The sequence below is a fragment of the Entelurus aequoreus genome, linkage group LG05, assembly GCF_033978785.1.
Source record: "Entelurus aequoreus isolate RoL-2023_Sb linkage group LG05, RoL_Eaeq_v1.1, whole genome shotgun sequence".
NCBI classification, from domain to species: domain Eukaryota; kingdom Metazoa; phylum Chordata; class Actinopteri; order Syngnathiformes; family Syngnathidae; genus Entelurus; species Entelurus aequoreus.
Genome location: NC_084735.1, coordinates 83552443 through 83567727, shown reverse-complemented (window position 1 = coordinate 83567727; position 15285 = coordinate 83552443). Strand labels below are relative to the sequence as shown.

Below are 15285 nucleotides of genomic sequence, written 5' to 3'. Positions count from 1 at the left end.
GACACCTCTGATGAAGGCTGCAGAAGCAAGGTAGCCGATACTTGTCAGGTACAAAACTTTACCTTACTAGCCTATATAAATCAACCATTTATAAATACACATCAGTAGGCTAAATGAACCTCTTCAACATACTATCATATCCGCTTGTTTACATATTTCACCAGGAAGACCAAGGCATACTTGCCAACCCTCCCGATTTTCCCGGGAGACTCCCGAATTTCAGTGCCCCTCCCGAAAATCTCCCGGGGAAACCATTCTCCCGATTTCCACCCGGACAACAATATTGGGGGCGTGCCTTAAAGGCATTGCCTTTAGCATCCTCTACAACCTGTCGTCACGTCCGCTTTTACTCCATACAAACAGCGCGCCGGCCATGTCACATAAGATATGCGGCTTTTACACACACATAAGTGAATGCAAGGCATACTTGATCAACAGCCATACAGGTCACACTGAGGGTGTCCGTATAAACAACTTTAACACTGTTACAAATATGCGCCACACTGTGAACCCACACCAAACAAGAATGACAAACACATTTCGGGAGAACATCCGCACCGTAACACAACATAAACGCAACAGAACAAATACCCAGAAGCCCTTGCAGCACTAACTCTTTCGGGACGCTACAATATACACCCCCCCTACAACCAAACCCCGCCCACCTCAATTGTTTATTATAGATTCATGTTCCGTGCATTAGAATCAAGTTGTAGACCATAGCTGTTAATTCACCTACAGGTTACTTCCAATTTCAAGCTTTTAGATGACATTGCGATGCAGCCTCAGTTGGACTTTCAGAATGGACAATAAAAGCCCCTGTTCCGCTTTTTCAGATGCGGATTTCATCTTCAAAATGGCAAAATATACGGACCAGACCATGGCGTCGCTAAGATGTAGGACTCCCGACTGCCAAATTGAGGTAAGTCGACACAAACCCTGTAAGAATGGTTAATGTACGCTAGCGGAGTGAATCTTTGAGAACCGAACGATTCGATCCGATTCCTAGGGTGACTATTCGATTCAACACGATTCTCGCAATATGTCATTTGGTATAATAATTATAATTGAACTTTTTCAAAACAGGTTACAGGTTAGAAAAACTCCTGGTTGTATGGTGATGGTCAAATGTATTTTTCAAATTCTTATTTGGGGACGGCGTGGCGTGGTTGGGAGAGTGGCCGTGCCAGCAACCTGAGGGTTCCTGGTTCGATCCCCACCTTCTACCAACTTCGTCACATCCGTTGTGTCCTTGAGCAAGACACTTCACCCTTGCTCCTGATGGGTCGTGGCTAGGGCCTTGCATGGCAGCTCCCGCCATCAGTGTGTGAATGGGTGAATGTGGAATTAGTGTCAAAGCGCTTTGGGTACCTTGAAGGTAGAAAAGCGCTATACAAGTATTTACCATTTACCATTTATTTTAAAACTTTCCTGTTTTTTTTTGTCGATTTAAAAACAAAAACAAAACAAAAAGATCAATTTAGAATCTGGATGAATAGGAATCACGATTCATTTTTATTTATTGAATTTTTTTGTGCACCTCTGATGTATGCATAGATTTACAGTGCAGATCTTAATTCATTAATTCAAGGGATCACCGATAACTATCTATTGGTAACGTTGAACGTAATCGGAATACTTGTGTTCTTCATCCAGGCCGGTAATCACCTTAAGAAGAGAGGCAATGAACTGTTTCAGAAGCAGAAGTATGAAGAAGCCGTGCACATTTATTCCAAAGCCATCAAATGCTAGTAAGGAGCTGACACAAGGTCGTCAACGTTACCTGTATTTGACCTGCAGTACAAACGGTATTAAGTTAATTGATTTTCTTCTCTCAAAGCCCTGAAAACCACGTCATCTTTGGCAACCGGGCGCTTTGTTACATCCGCTGTAAGAAATATATGTAAGTACATGCATTCTATACTAGTGTTCTGTAAAAATGATTAGTTGTATTCCTTAATGACAAGTTTGACTCATTCACGAACGCTTGCACTTGCAGAGAAGCTGCTTTCGATGGAAAACGAGCCATTCTGCTAGAACCTCTCTGGGCGAAGGTATATCTTTTGTGCTTCTTTTTTTTGTGGGAATTTTTATTTTTGATTGTGCTCTAGTGATTTGGATAAAACTGTTAAGTTTCATGTATATCAAATACAACAATGGCTTAAGGAGTGGCACACAACAACACGCTGCAAAAATCCAATGGTCTTTCTGCTGTTCATGGGAGGTCTCAAAAGAACAGTTGATCGTGAAGTTCTTGAGAGAAATGACCGAAAATAATCCATCCGATCAAAAGTAAGGATGTAACGATATATTAATCTCACGGTATTAAGGCCACGGTACAATATTGTGGTGTTGTCAAAAAAGAAAAAGGCTCGGTATAAATGCCATTGTGTGTAAAATGAAGCGGCAGGAAAGTCAAGAACAAATACACTTAGTCAGGCCCGGCCCTAACCAATCTGGCGCCCTAGGCAAGATTTTAGGTGGCGCCCCCCCCACATCGGCAGTGAAGTGTATATACTCACAAGAAACCGAATATCTTTGTCTTTGACCTTTTTTTTTACTTAAAGAAAGCAAATTAACAATCAGAATAGTTAACAAGATAAAAAAAAAATATGGATAAATAAATGAATACAAAAAATAAAAAATGAATATATGAAATACAATATTTTTTACATACATAAACACAAAATAAAACGTGTCAACAAGTTGCATAAAATAAATTAAAAATACAATATAAATAAGGCACTGCACAAAACAAGATATCAAACCAGTATGACTTTAACAACTATATTACAAAAAAAGGGGATCCTACAGAGTTCTCTATTTGTGCTTTTTAATATTGCATTAACTAGAATGACTTACAAATTACTGTACACCAGGGAGTACTGTAATTACCTAACGTTACATTATTATTTTCCATAACAATTTAGCCCCCTCCACAATATTAACCCGACGTTAAAACAGAACTAGCTATTTATTGATTAGCAATTGCCGAATCATGTAACATTAGCTTAATGCTAAAAAGACAGGTTACTATCACATTCTGTAACAGTCAAATAATTTCATGTAGGCTAACGTTACCTACCTGCTACCTCTGTCTTTTTCTCGTTTCTCCCCTTCTTTTCTCCCCTGGGCACCTGACAGTTTTGGCCGTTTTGACATCTTGTGTTGATTTTTTTTATGTGGTGACGTCCAAAAAGAGTCATGATACGGGAAGGGAGGGGGCGCACCGTGCCGGGGGAGGGGGGGGCGTAATGTTGTAACAAATAATATTTCTATTAAATAGGCTTTACTTTGCATTTTAATTAATGTGGGATTATTTTATGTATTTAGAAATAATAGTACCAACTTTTTATTTATTATTATTATTTTTTCCTCCAACATTTGTGGCACTGGCGTGGCGCCCCCTGATGGACGGCGCCCTTAGCATTTGCCTATACGGCCTATGCCACGAGCCGGCCCTGCTTACAGTAATGAAATACAAACATAATGCTCAAATGTTCTATTCATGTTTATAACTACAAAGTGTTTTTAAATGCAAAGAATAGTACATTGATTGATTGATTGAAATTTGTATTAGTAGATTGCACAGTACAGTACATATTCCGTACAATTGACCACTAAATGGTAACACCCGAATAAGTCTTTCAATTTGTTTAAGTCGGGGTCCACGTAAATCAATTCATGGTACAAATATATACTATCATCATAATACAGTCATCTCACAAGTTAATCATCGGAGTATATACATTGAATTATTTACATTATTTACAATCCGGGGGGTGGGATATGGAGGGGGGGGGGAGTTCGGACGGGGGGGATTAGGTTTTGTTATTAGCACTTCAGTCATCAGCAATTGCATCATCAGAGAAATGGACATTGAAACAGTGTAGGTCTGACTTGGTAGGATATGTACAGCGAGCAGTGAACATAGTGAGTTCAGAAAGCATAAGAACAAGTATATACATTTGATTATTTACAATCCGGGGAGGTGGGATGTGGAGGGGGGAGGGTGTTAGTCAAGGGTTGAAGTTGCCTGGAGGTGTTCTTTTAGTGTGGTTTTGAAGGAGGATAGAGATGCACTTTCTTTTACACCTGTTGGGAGTGCATTCCATATGGATGTGGCATTGAAGGAGAATGAGTTAAGACCTTTGTTAGATCGGAATCTGGGTTTAACGTGGTTAGTGGCGCTTCCCCTGGTGTTGTGGTTATGGCGGTCATTTACGTTATGGAACATTACGTAAATGAACATAGTGTTTAAAGTAACTCTAGTTGAGTTTCTTTAAAGTAGTGTAACTAGTGTAAAACAACAGTCACTTAACTTCTTGAGAAGCACTGTCCTCTACAGTGGACATTCTTTCTCGGTTAGGACGGGTGTGTTGGCAACCCGGGGCTCCAGAGCCTCTTTCAAAATAATGTGTGTGTGTACATATGAAGTAGATCACCTTGAGTTGGTCATTTGATAAGTAGCACGCCTGCTGGTTTACATGTATAACTTTCTGACGCTGCCACAGAAAGACGTGTTTTATGCCACTCCTTCTTTATCTCATTTTGACAACCAAATGTTTAATGCTGGGCGTGAATGCACAAAGGTGAGCTTTGTTGATGTTATTGACTTATGTGGAGGGCTAATCAGGCATATTTGTTCAGTGCATGACTGCAAGCGAATTGCTGATAACGTGCTATTTAGGCTAGCGTACTTATGCCTCGTTTGTAGGTACAGTTGAGCTCATTTAATTGCCTTTACTTGTGTCCTCTGTGTATTTCATTTATATTTGCAAAATCTCATGACTCATTATCTGTATGTAATAATGGCTGCATTGATAGTTGTGGCCTAGTGGTTAGAGTGTCCGCCCTGAGATCGGTAGGTTGTGAGTTCAAACCCCGGCCGAGTCATACCAAAGACTATAAAAATGGGACCCGTTACCTCCCTGCTTGGAACTCAGCATCAAGGGTTGGAATTGGGGGTTAAACCACCAAAAAGTAGGGATGTCCGATAATATCGGCCTGCCGATATTATCGGCCGATATATGCGTTAAAATGTAATATCAGAAATGATCGGTATCGTTTTTTTAATTATCGGTATCGTTTTTTTTTTTTTTAAATGTTTTTTTTTTTTTAAATTAAATCAACATAAAAAACACAAGATACACTTACAATTAGTGCACCAACCCAAAAAACCTCCCTCCCCCATTTACACTCATTCACACAAAAGGGTTGTTTCTTTCTGTTATTAATATTCTGGTTCCTACATTATATATCAATATATATCAATACAGTCTGCAAGGGATACAGTCCGTAAGCACACATGATTGTGCGTGCTGCTGGTCCACTAATAGTACTAACCTTTAACAGTTAATTTGACTAATTTTCATTCATTACTAGTTTCTATGTAACTGTTTTTATATTGTTTTACTTTCTTTTTTATTCAAGAAAATGTTTTTAATTTATTTATCTTATTTTACTAATTTTTTGAAAAAATACCTCATCTTCACCATACCTGGTTGTCCAAATTAGGCATAATAATGTGTTAATTCCACGACTGCATATATCGGTTGATATCGGTATCGGTTGATATCGGTATCGGTAATTAAAGAGTTGGACAATATCGGAATATCGGATATCGGCAAAAAGCCATTATCGGACATCCCTACCAAAAAGGATTCCCGGGCGTGGCCACCGCTGCTGCTCACTGCTCCCCTCACCTCCCAGGGGGTGATCAAGGGTGATGGGTCAAATGTAGAGAATAATTTCGCCACACCTAGCGTGTGTGTGACAATCATTGGTACTTTAACTTTAACTTTGTGTGCCATGTTGTTCCAGACCACAGCAAACTTTACCCAGCTTGCCAAAGATTGTAATAAATCCATTAGAAGACAGCTTGCTGTTTCCTTTAACTTGGACACACACATCTACCGTATTTTTCGGACTATACGTTGCAGTTTTTTTTCATAGTTTGGCCGACTTATACTCAGGAGCGACTTATGTGTGAAATTATTAACACATTACCGTAAAATATCAAATAATATTATTTAGCTCATTCACGTATGAGACTAGACGTATAAGATTTCATGGGATTTAGCGATTAGGAGTGACAGATTGTTTGGTAAACGTATAGCATGTTCTATATGTTATAGTTATTTGAATGACTCTTACCATAATATGTTACGTTAACATACCAGTTGGTTATTTATGCCTCATATAACGTACACTTATTCAGCCTGTTGTTCACTATTCTTTATTTATTTCAAATTGCCTTTCAAATGTCTATTCTTGGTGTTGGGTTTTATCACATACATTTCCCCAAAAAATGCGACTTATACTCCAGTGCGACTTATGTTTTTTTCCTTCTTTATTATGCCTTTTCGGCCGGTGCGACTTATACTCCGTAAAATACGGTATACATTTAGTCATTCTAAGCAGTAATTTCCAGGTGTTATCTCACCCTCTAAGAAACCACCGTTTTACTAATGTTGTCCAATGTTGCAAAAATGTGTAGAATAAAGTATTACATTTCAACATTTCTGTCAACGAACCCTTCGACACACGTTTCTTTCAGCACGGCGTGGTGCCAGGCAGGTGGCTGTTGCAAACAAAACAAATACCTGTGCAAGCAGATATTTCTCAAACATGAACAACATCAAATCCAAATACAGTTCACACCTCGCAGATAAGAGCTTGCAGTCTAATAAGACTAACAAAGACCAAAAAATGTGAGCACATTACACCAATTCTTAAACCCTTACATTGGCTCCCTGTACATCAGAGAATTGATTTCAAAATCCTCCTGCTCAAATATAAATCACTACATGGTCTAGGGCCGAAGTATATTACTGATATGCTCCCACTATATAAGCCCTCTAGATCAGTGTTTTTCAACCTTTTTTGAGGCAAGGCACATTTTTGTCATAAAAAAAATCCAGAGGCACACCACCAGCAGAAAACTTTAAAAAAATTAACTCCACCAAGTCGTCGTGTCTTATTTTGAGTGTGTTGGTGTCTTCCTGTGTGTAGTGCTTTAGTTCTTATCTTGCTTATTTTGGTGGCCCTTCCTGTATTGCCGGTGTTTTCCTGTAGTGGCTTCATGTCTTCCTTTTGAGCGCTATTCCGCGCACCTGCTTTGTGTTAGCAAGCAAGGCTATTTACGTTGTTGCTATCCTTCTTTGTGTGGACATTGTTGATTGTCATGTCACGTACGGATGTACTTTGTGGACGCCGTACGTTTTTGCTGTCGTCCAGCATTCTGTCTCTGTTTACTTTGTAGCCAGTTCAATTTGACTTTCATTTTGCATAGCCTTTTCCTTTCCCTTTCGTTCATTTTGGGTTTAAGCATTACATACCTTTTTTACCTGCACACTGCCTCCCACTGCAAATCGGGATCACAACAAACCATCCTCGTCTCACCCGACACATTCCGACTTTTACAAAGTAATGCTGCCACCTACTGACATGGAGTATTACATGGTTACCCTGCCGAGTTTTACACAGCACAGACACTAAGCCACGGCACATTATTGGCAGATTCTAATTATTGATTTGCAAAAAATATTTTTGGGATAAATTAGGTGAAGTTGCATAATTTCTCACGGCACACCAGACAATATCTCGCGGCACACTAATTGATTTTGCGGGTAACGGTTCATTAGGTACCCATTACTCGTATTTCTCGTTGTAGACGTCACGGTGTGCAGTTTTATTTAATTTTTTTGCTTGTCCGTGCTCAAACATGAGAATTTATGCTTGTTTGCTCAGTCATCAGACCGACGAGAGACTCCATTATCATGTTTTCTCCGCTCTCGTTTTTAAGTTCATTGTAAAAACAAAATGTGCCCATACTTCTTATTTAAACTTCACGGGAGGTTCTCCACTCTGCTTGCCCGCACTGTGCAAGGGATCATGGGAGATGTAGTTTACTTTTCAGACCAGCCCATTTAATGGCGGCAGAAATTTTTTTTTTACGGTAGTACTCAAGTTCTTTGTTGATACCGTCACATACCACGGCGTTATTGCTAACATTACCGTTACGTCCATATTATATCATTGTGTACGTTACGTATAGAGATGTCCAATAATATCGGACTGCCGATATTATCAGCCGATAAATGCTTTAAAATGTAATATCGGAAATTATCGGTATCTGTTTCAAAAAGTAACATTTATGACTTTTTAAAACGCCGCTGTGTACACGGACGTAGGGAGAAGTACATAGCGCCAATAAACCTTAAAGGCACTGCCTTTGCGTGCCGGCCCAGTCACATAATATCTACGGCTTTTCACACACAAGTGAATGCAAGGCATAGTTGGTCAACAGCCATACAGGTCACACTGAGGGTGACCGTATAAACAACTTTATCACTGTTACAAATATACGCCACACTGTGAACCCACACCAAACAAGAATGACAAACACATTTCGGGAGAACATCCGCACCGTAACACAACATAAACACAATAGAACAAATACCCAGAAGCCCTTGCAGCACTAACTCTTCCGGGACGCTACAATATACACCCCCCGCTACCCCCTACCCCAAAACCCCGCCCACCTCAACATCCTCATGCTCTCTCAGGGAGAGCATTTCCCAAATTCCAAGCTGCTGTTTTGAGGCATGTTAAAAAAAATAATGCACTTTGTGACTTCAATAATAAATATGGCAGTGCCATGTTGGCATTTTTTTCCCCATAACTTGAGTTGATTTATTTTGGAAAACATTGTTACATTGTTTAATGCATCCAGCGGGGCATCACAACAAAATTAGGCATAATAATGTGTTAATTCCACGACTGTATATATCTGTATCGGTTGATATCGGAATCAGTAATTAAGAGTTGGACAATATCGGATATCGGCAAAAAAAACATTATCGGACATCTCTAGTTACGTACATAATGAAGACAAGTCAAAAGAAAATGTAATTTATTCATGCGATCGCTCTTGCCGCGGAGGCGTCGATTCAAGGCAGTGTTGGCGGCGAGGCCTCGCTGGAGGACGGAGAGAGCGAAACAGGAAGTGTCCGCCATCATGCTAACGAGTTCTTTATTGTTTGTGATGCAGCTCATTAAGCATAAATAAGGAAAGGGAGGCAGAGGTGGTATCATGTCCATGGAGGCGGATTTTCCTTCAGGATGTAGTGAAAACGCAAATTTAAGATGAAAAAAAAAAAAGATAATTGAAGTGGAGCAATCAAGTCAGGGAAATGATGGCATTTCCTCACATTTGATGCTCACACTGCTTCTAGAAACACAAATTACTTTTAGGACTAGGGATGGGTATTGAATCTGGTTCTTTTTTGGCACTGACTGAATCGGGTTGCGTGTGATGTCATGCCTGGTTGCTGACTCTTCGCACTTGGACTTACACTTCCTTTTATTGTCATTCAAATTTGAACTTTGCAGTACAGATAAGAACGAAATTTTGTTGCATTAGCTCATGGTGGTGCAGGATAAAAAGCAATAAAGTGCAGATATAAATAAATAGATTACTGTACAGATAAATATATTGCACTTTTGCATATGCATCCACGTTTATGGATGTATGTAATATTGTCTTTATATTCCAGTGAGTTAATACATTTTTGGGGGGAATTGAGGGGATTATTATAATACGACTTGAGGGAAGAGGCTGTTACGGAACCTGGAGGTTCTGCTACGGAGGCTGCAGAACCTCTTTCTAGAGTCCAGCAGTGAAAACAGTCCTTGGTGGGGATGGGAGGAGTCTCTGCAGATTTTCTGAGCCCTGGTCAGGCAGCGGCTTTTTGCGATCTCCTGGATAAGAGGAAGAGGAGTCGTGATGATCTTTTCCGCCGTCCTCACCACTCTCTGCAGAGACTTCCAGTCTGAGGCACTGCAGGCTCCAGTCCAGAGATGCAGTTGGTCAGTAGGCTCTCTATAGTGCCTCTGTAGAATGTGCTGAGAACTTTTCCAAATTGCGCCAGCTTGAAGCTAATACATATTGGCTTTGCTATTGACATGCTACTGATTAGCATTAGCGATTTTACATAGCAATTTCAAAACCTCCAAATGTGTTAATGCAGGGGTGTCCATAGTTTTTGAATGGGGGGGCCACATTCGGCTTAAAAAATTTGGCCGGGGCCAAAGGTTGACGTCAGCTAAGATGCGCCAAACATGGATAAATATAATCGATTTAAATGGGTGTGATTTAGATGGGTTTTTTTTCATGTTCATTGGATGTTTTTTTTATAATATCCACAAAGTTCAATGAGCAGGTTATGTGACGTGTGACCATGTCAGTTGAATTTTTGTGATGGTTAATTTTTTTCTTCTGCGCCATGACTAGGGAAGGTTGTTTGGATTGGGTCGTGTAAGTAAATGCTGTGCCGCATTACCTTTCAGGTACAATCAATGGTTGAGTTATTTTCGTTGGCAACCAGATGGTGATAACATGGCGACTATCAGACCACTGGCTATTTGTATATGATATAAATACACCACACATATACCGTAATTTCCGGACTATAAGCCGCACCTGACTATAAGCCGCACCAGCTAAATTTAGGGGAAAGTACAGATTGCTCCATATATAAGCCGCACCCGACTATAAGCCGCAGGGTTTTGATGTGTAATTACCGTAGTATATAGGGGTTCCTGCTACCACGGAGGGGATTCTCGGGACAGAGATGACTGTTTGGGAACGCAAAGCGTCCCATTTATTAACAATAAATCTTTCAATCATTCAATCAAACTTTCACATCTTTGACATGGTGAACAGCATTCGTGCAGAGTACAAATAATACAACGGTGCAAAGTAATACAAAGTGCTCGCCTGTACGTTATCAAAATAACCAGCCTACCGGTATATGAAAAGTCAGTCTTTAATCATTGTGTCATCGTCTTCCTCCTGCGTACTAAAACCACCGAAATCCTCTTCGTCGGTGTCGGAGAAGAACAGGCCGTAAATAAGCCGCACCCTTGTATAAGCCGCAGGGACCAGAACGAGGGGAAAAAGTAGCGGCTTATAGTCCGGAAATTACGGTAGCTTATTGAGCTTGTGCCATCTTGCAGGCCAAATTGAAGACGCCAGCAGGCAGCACTTGGCCCGCGGGCCGTAGTTTAGACACCCCTGTGTTAATGACAACTACAACTAAGATGCACGTTACAATTAGTTTGTGCGTAATAAATAAAATACTGAGTATTTTTAGAAACTTACACTTTTTAGGGGGCAACACAAAAAACAGCACTCAATAAAGTGTACACTACTGCCATTTAACGTTTTGGATTTGCAACTTGGTGTCATACTTGAAAATGAGACGTAGAAATGTGATAATGAAACTATGTATAACTAGATAGCAGTTATAATCAGAAGGTTTTATTATCAAAATTATTTAATATTTATTAACACACACAAAATTACTTAAAATTGGTACCGTGGAGTACCAGTATTTATTCCCAGGTACCGGACTTGGCACTGTATCGGATCGAATATGAACAGTACCCATCCTTAGTTAGGACTCCATTAAAAAGTCCACTTAGCATAAGAGAGGATTCAAGCCTCTCCAGGGGTCTTCTCAAAAGGACACTGACAAGCTCAGTCTTTGATTCCAGGGTCACTACCGTTACTGCGAGGCTCTTTTCCTGTTGGGCGAGGAGAAAAAGGCTATGGGGGCTAACAGTTCAGCTCGAAATCTGTGCAAGGACGACCCTGAGGGAGTCCAAGACCTAACGCAGCAGCATCAGAAGTTTGTGGGCGCGATGATTTGCAACAAAAGCAACAAAGGTACACTTTTCTGTCCATCCATCCATTTCCTACCGCTTGTCCCTTTTGGGGTCGCGGGGGGTGCTGGAGCCTATCTAAGCTGCATTTGGACAGAAGGCGGGGTACACCCTGGACAAGTCGCCACCTCATCACAGGGCCAACACATATAGACAGCCAACATTCACATTCACACTCTAGAGCATATTTAGTGTTGCCAATCAACCTATCCCCAGGTGCATGTTTTTGGCGGTGGGAGGAAGCCGGAGTACCTGGAGGGAACCCACGCAGTCACGGGGAGAACATGCAAATTTCACACCGAAAGATCCCGAGCCCAATATTCATATTTACATTGTTTCTTATGGAGACATTTCTATTTTCCTTTGAGTCCAGTTCAAGAACCAAATAAATCAAGGTTCCACTGTCCATGGACAGGATTATAGACTTGTAAGCATACCTGTAGCTTCTCATAATGTTGTCTTCAGAGGTAGATATGTACTCCCACTACTCTTGCATTGATATTAGATTGAGTTGAGATTAAGGGATGAGGTAAAAACTAACTCAGACCCACTGTACTAATAACTGTGTTCCCAAACTTACTAACCTTATGTCTACGAGCTAAATGTTAGCACAAATAGCTCATCCTTATTTTCCTTTGCAGTGGGACCACCAAAGAAAGGTAAAGGTTCAAGGTAAGTGCATGAGGCAAATGTCAGTCGTGACCATTTCAATGATCCATTTGCCCTTTTTTGATTCCAGTAACGCAGACGCCAACAAGAAATTGGTTGCAGAGCATCAGCATTTGCTGAAAGCAAAAGGAGGCAGTAGTAATAAGAGCAAGGTAGTGCCAGGTGCAGCCTCGCCGTGTAAGGTGAGTGAGCTAACACAGTTGGCACAAACGCGAAAGTCAGGCATGACGCACACAATCTAACAAAGTAGGGCGTGCATGCCCAGACTCGCTTATGCAGAAATGCTGCTACTGCAGTCAGACTTTTGAAGTGAAAGTCACATAAATTGTCTTCCATGTTTCCAGGCAGCAGAATGTAAAACGAAGAAGGAAAACAAACAAGGTATGTTTCTATGGAGTTTATCATTTTAATGTTTGTTGGTCTTCTTTATTCCGCCTGTTTTTGTGTGCGTGTGCCACTTCCTGGTTTGTTAGAACTACATTTATGCAAACTTGTAGCCATTCCATCGAGTAGAATATCTGTTTTTTTGTGAGGTCTTGAGGTATTGCATCTTAGTTGGGCACTGGTCATATGCAGTGTTCTGAACATTACTTTTAAAAAGTAATTAATTATACTTGTTACTTTACCAAAAAAGTAATTGAATTACTGACAGAATTACTCTTTAATAAATGTAATTAATTATTAGGGAAAGTAGTTCATACCCATCCATCCATCCATTTTCTGCCGCTTATTCCCTTCGGGGTCGCGGGGGGCACTGGAGCCTATCTCAGCTACAATCGGACGGAAGGCGGGGTACACCCTGGACAAGTCGCCACCTCATCGCAGGGCCAACACAGATAGACAGACAACATTCACACTCACATTCACACACTAGAGCTAATTTTAGTGTTGCCAATCATGCGTTACTTAAAAAAACTTCAAAATATCTGGCATATGCAGTTGAGACCTTTCATATGAGAGCAGAGTGTGTGCTTTTTAAAAGGCGGGGCCTGTTGCCTGGTGATGTGTGAAGTCATCCAGGGTTTTCAACGGCGCTGTGTTTGTTAGCGTTAGCAGTTAGCCGCAGCATGCTGCAGTTTGTCGGCTCGGACGCCAGCTCTTTTGAATCTTTTCACCAGATTGTCTTACGTCTGGTTAATAGATTGAATGTTTTTTGATGGCTGTTATTTCTTATTGTTTGGATGACAAGTCTGTCACTTCAATCATTTGATTTGTTGTGTATTATTCCCTTTGTGTATGTTGTATGCTGTGTCACAGCGTGGTGTGATGCCTCTTCCTATTTGATGTCAAGTTCATTTTAGTGCGGTTGCTGCTTGTTGCTTTCACTAGTAAAAATATATTTCTGCATTATACTTGCTGCACTTATGACGCTGTCTTGTTGTTGATTTAAGACCACATCAAAAGTAGCGTTCCATGTTACATCAAGCTATGGCGGTGTTGTAATAGACCAAAAAGTAATTGGATTACTTGTTACTACTAAAAGTAACAGTGGTCATGGTACACACACCAATTAGGCTTTTGTCTTGAAATCAGTCAAGGAAAAGGCGGTCCCACCAGTGCCATCCAGCATCACTAAAGAGCCGGGCACACCAAAAAAGACAAGGCCCCCACCAGCCGCCGCCGTTAAACCGCCCAGCACGCCAAAAAAGACAAGGCCCCCACCGGCCGATGCCGTTAAACCGCCCAGCACGCCAAAAAAGACGATGGCCCCTCCAGGCGCCGCCACTACTAAACAGCCCGACACTCTCAAGAAGAAAGACCAGGGCCCGGAGAATCATGCCAAACAAGAGCCGGTAAAGGTCGATGATCTGTGCCCTCTAGTGTCTTTGAGTTGATGATGTTGTTCTTTTAGAAGCAGCCGGTGGCCATTAACAAAGCCGCCGTGTGCAAAGAGTTGCGATCTCTTGTGCACGACGCCCACACGGCCTTGAGCAACCTGTGCAGCTACAACGCCGAGATGGCCTTCAGCCAAGCGCTGGCCCTGCTGGACACCATATCACACAAGGTAATAACAGTCTTTGTCGTTACTTGTAGGGCTCATCTCGCAAAACCAAAGCGTGACAATCTTTCTTGTTTTGGAAAAAACAAAGACGGAGTCTTTTATTCTTTTTTTCCCAAACTACTGTAAATTCCTAAATACAAACCATATTAGGGTTGTACAGTATACCAGTACTAATAAAGTAATACAGTACTAATGAATTTGAGGCATTTGTGATTAAGAGCTGCATAAATAAACTTGGATTGATAATGAATTAAAAAAGGTGCTATACTGTCTTAAAAAATTACCGTTCCTTTTTTTTTCATGGACATGTGACATCGCTGGTAATATGAGCCTTCCAAGCAGAAACAGCGTGCGTGTGGGCTCCTTTTTCGATGGCTGGGGGTTTTATGTTCGGCTTTGGGGCTGTGTCGTATGCTTTTCATTGTCTTCTCCATGAGTGAGTCTACAACTCGCTAAATAGCTGACTGAATGACAGTGTGTAATGCCCAAACATATACCTTGTAATAGTAGTTTTCCTGAAAGCAGGGGTACTGTCAGGAATTCTGGACAGCCCTTTGAGACACTTGTGATTTAGGGCTATATAAATAAACATTGATTGATTGATTATTCTGCTCTCCCTGTAATTTAGTTTGCCAAATATGTGAACAGTCCTCTTAAATTAGAGATGAAAAAACGTCCAAGTTGAGGTAAATAAATGATAAATGGGTTATACTTGTATAGCGCTTTTCTACCTTCAAGGTACTCAAAGCGCTTTGACAGTATTTCCACATTCACCCATTCACACACTGATGGCGGGAGCTGCCATGCAAGGCGCTAACCAGCAGCCATCAGGAGCAAGGGTGAAGTGTCTTGCCCAAGGACACAACGGACGTGACTAGGATGGT

General features: G+C 41.0%; 1 protein-coding gene across 2 annotated transcripts in view; it reads left to right on the top strand.

Annotated features, from left to right (window-relative positions):
* ttc3 (tetratricopeptide repeat domain 3) overlaps positions 1-15285 on the top strand; it is a 68917-nt gene that overhangs the window by 24530 nt on the left and 29102 nt on the right. Inside the window, exons 8-17 of one of the 2 annotated variants that reach the window (XM_062049082.1) lie at positions 837-922; positions 1657-1751; positions 1841-1903; positions 2000-2054; positions 11563-11734; positions 12372-12402; positions 12470-12581; positions 12744-12780; positions 13933-14192; positions 14255-14404. In XM_062049082.1, coding sequence (XP_061905066.1) covers positions 837-922; positions 1657-1751; positions 1841-1903; positions 2000-2054; positions 11563-11734; positions 12372-12402; positions 12470-12581; positions 12744-12780; positions 13933-14192; positions 14255-14404 — 1061 coding nt within the window. Of the gene's footprint in view, positions 1-836; positions 923-1656; positions 1752-1840; positions 1904-1999; positions 2055-11562; positions 11735-12371; positions 12403-12469; positions 12582-12743; positions 12781-13932; positions 14193-14251; positions 14405-15285 lie in introns of both variants that reach the window. The other variant, XM_062049080.1, reaches the window with a different exon arrangement.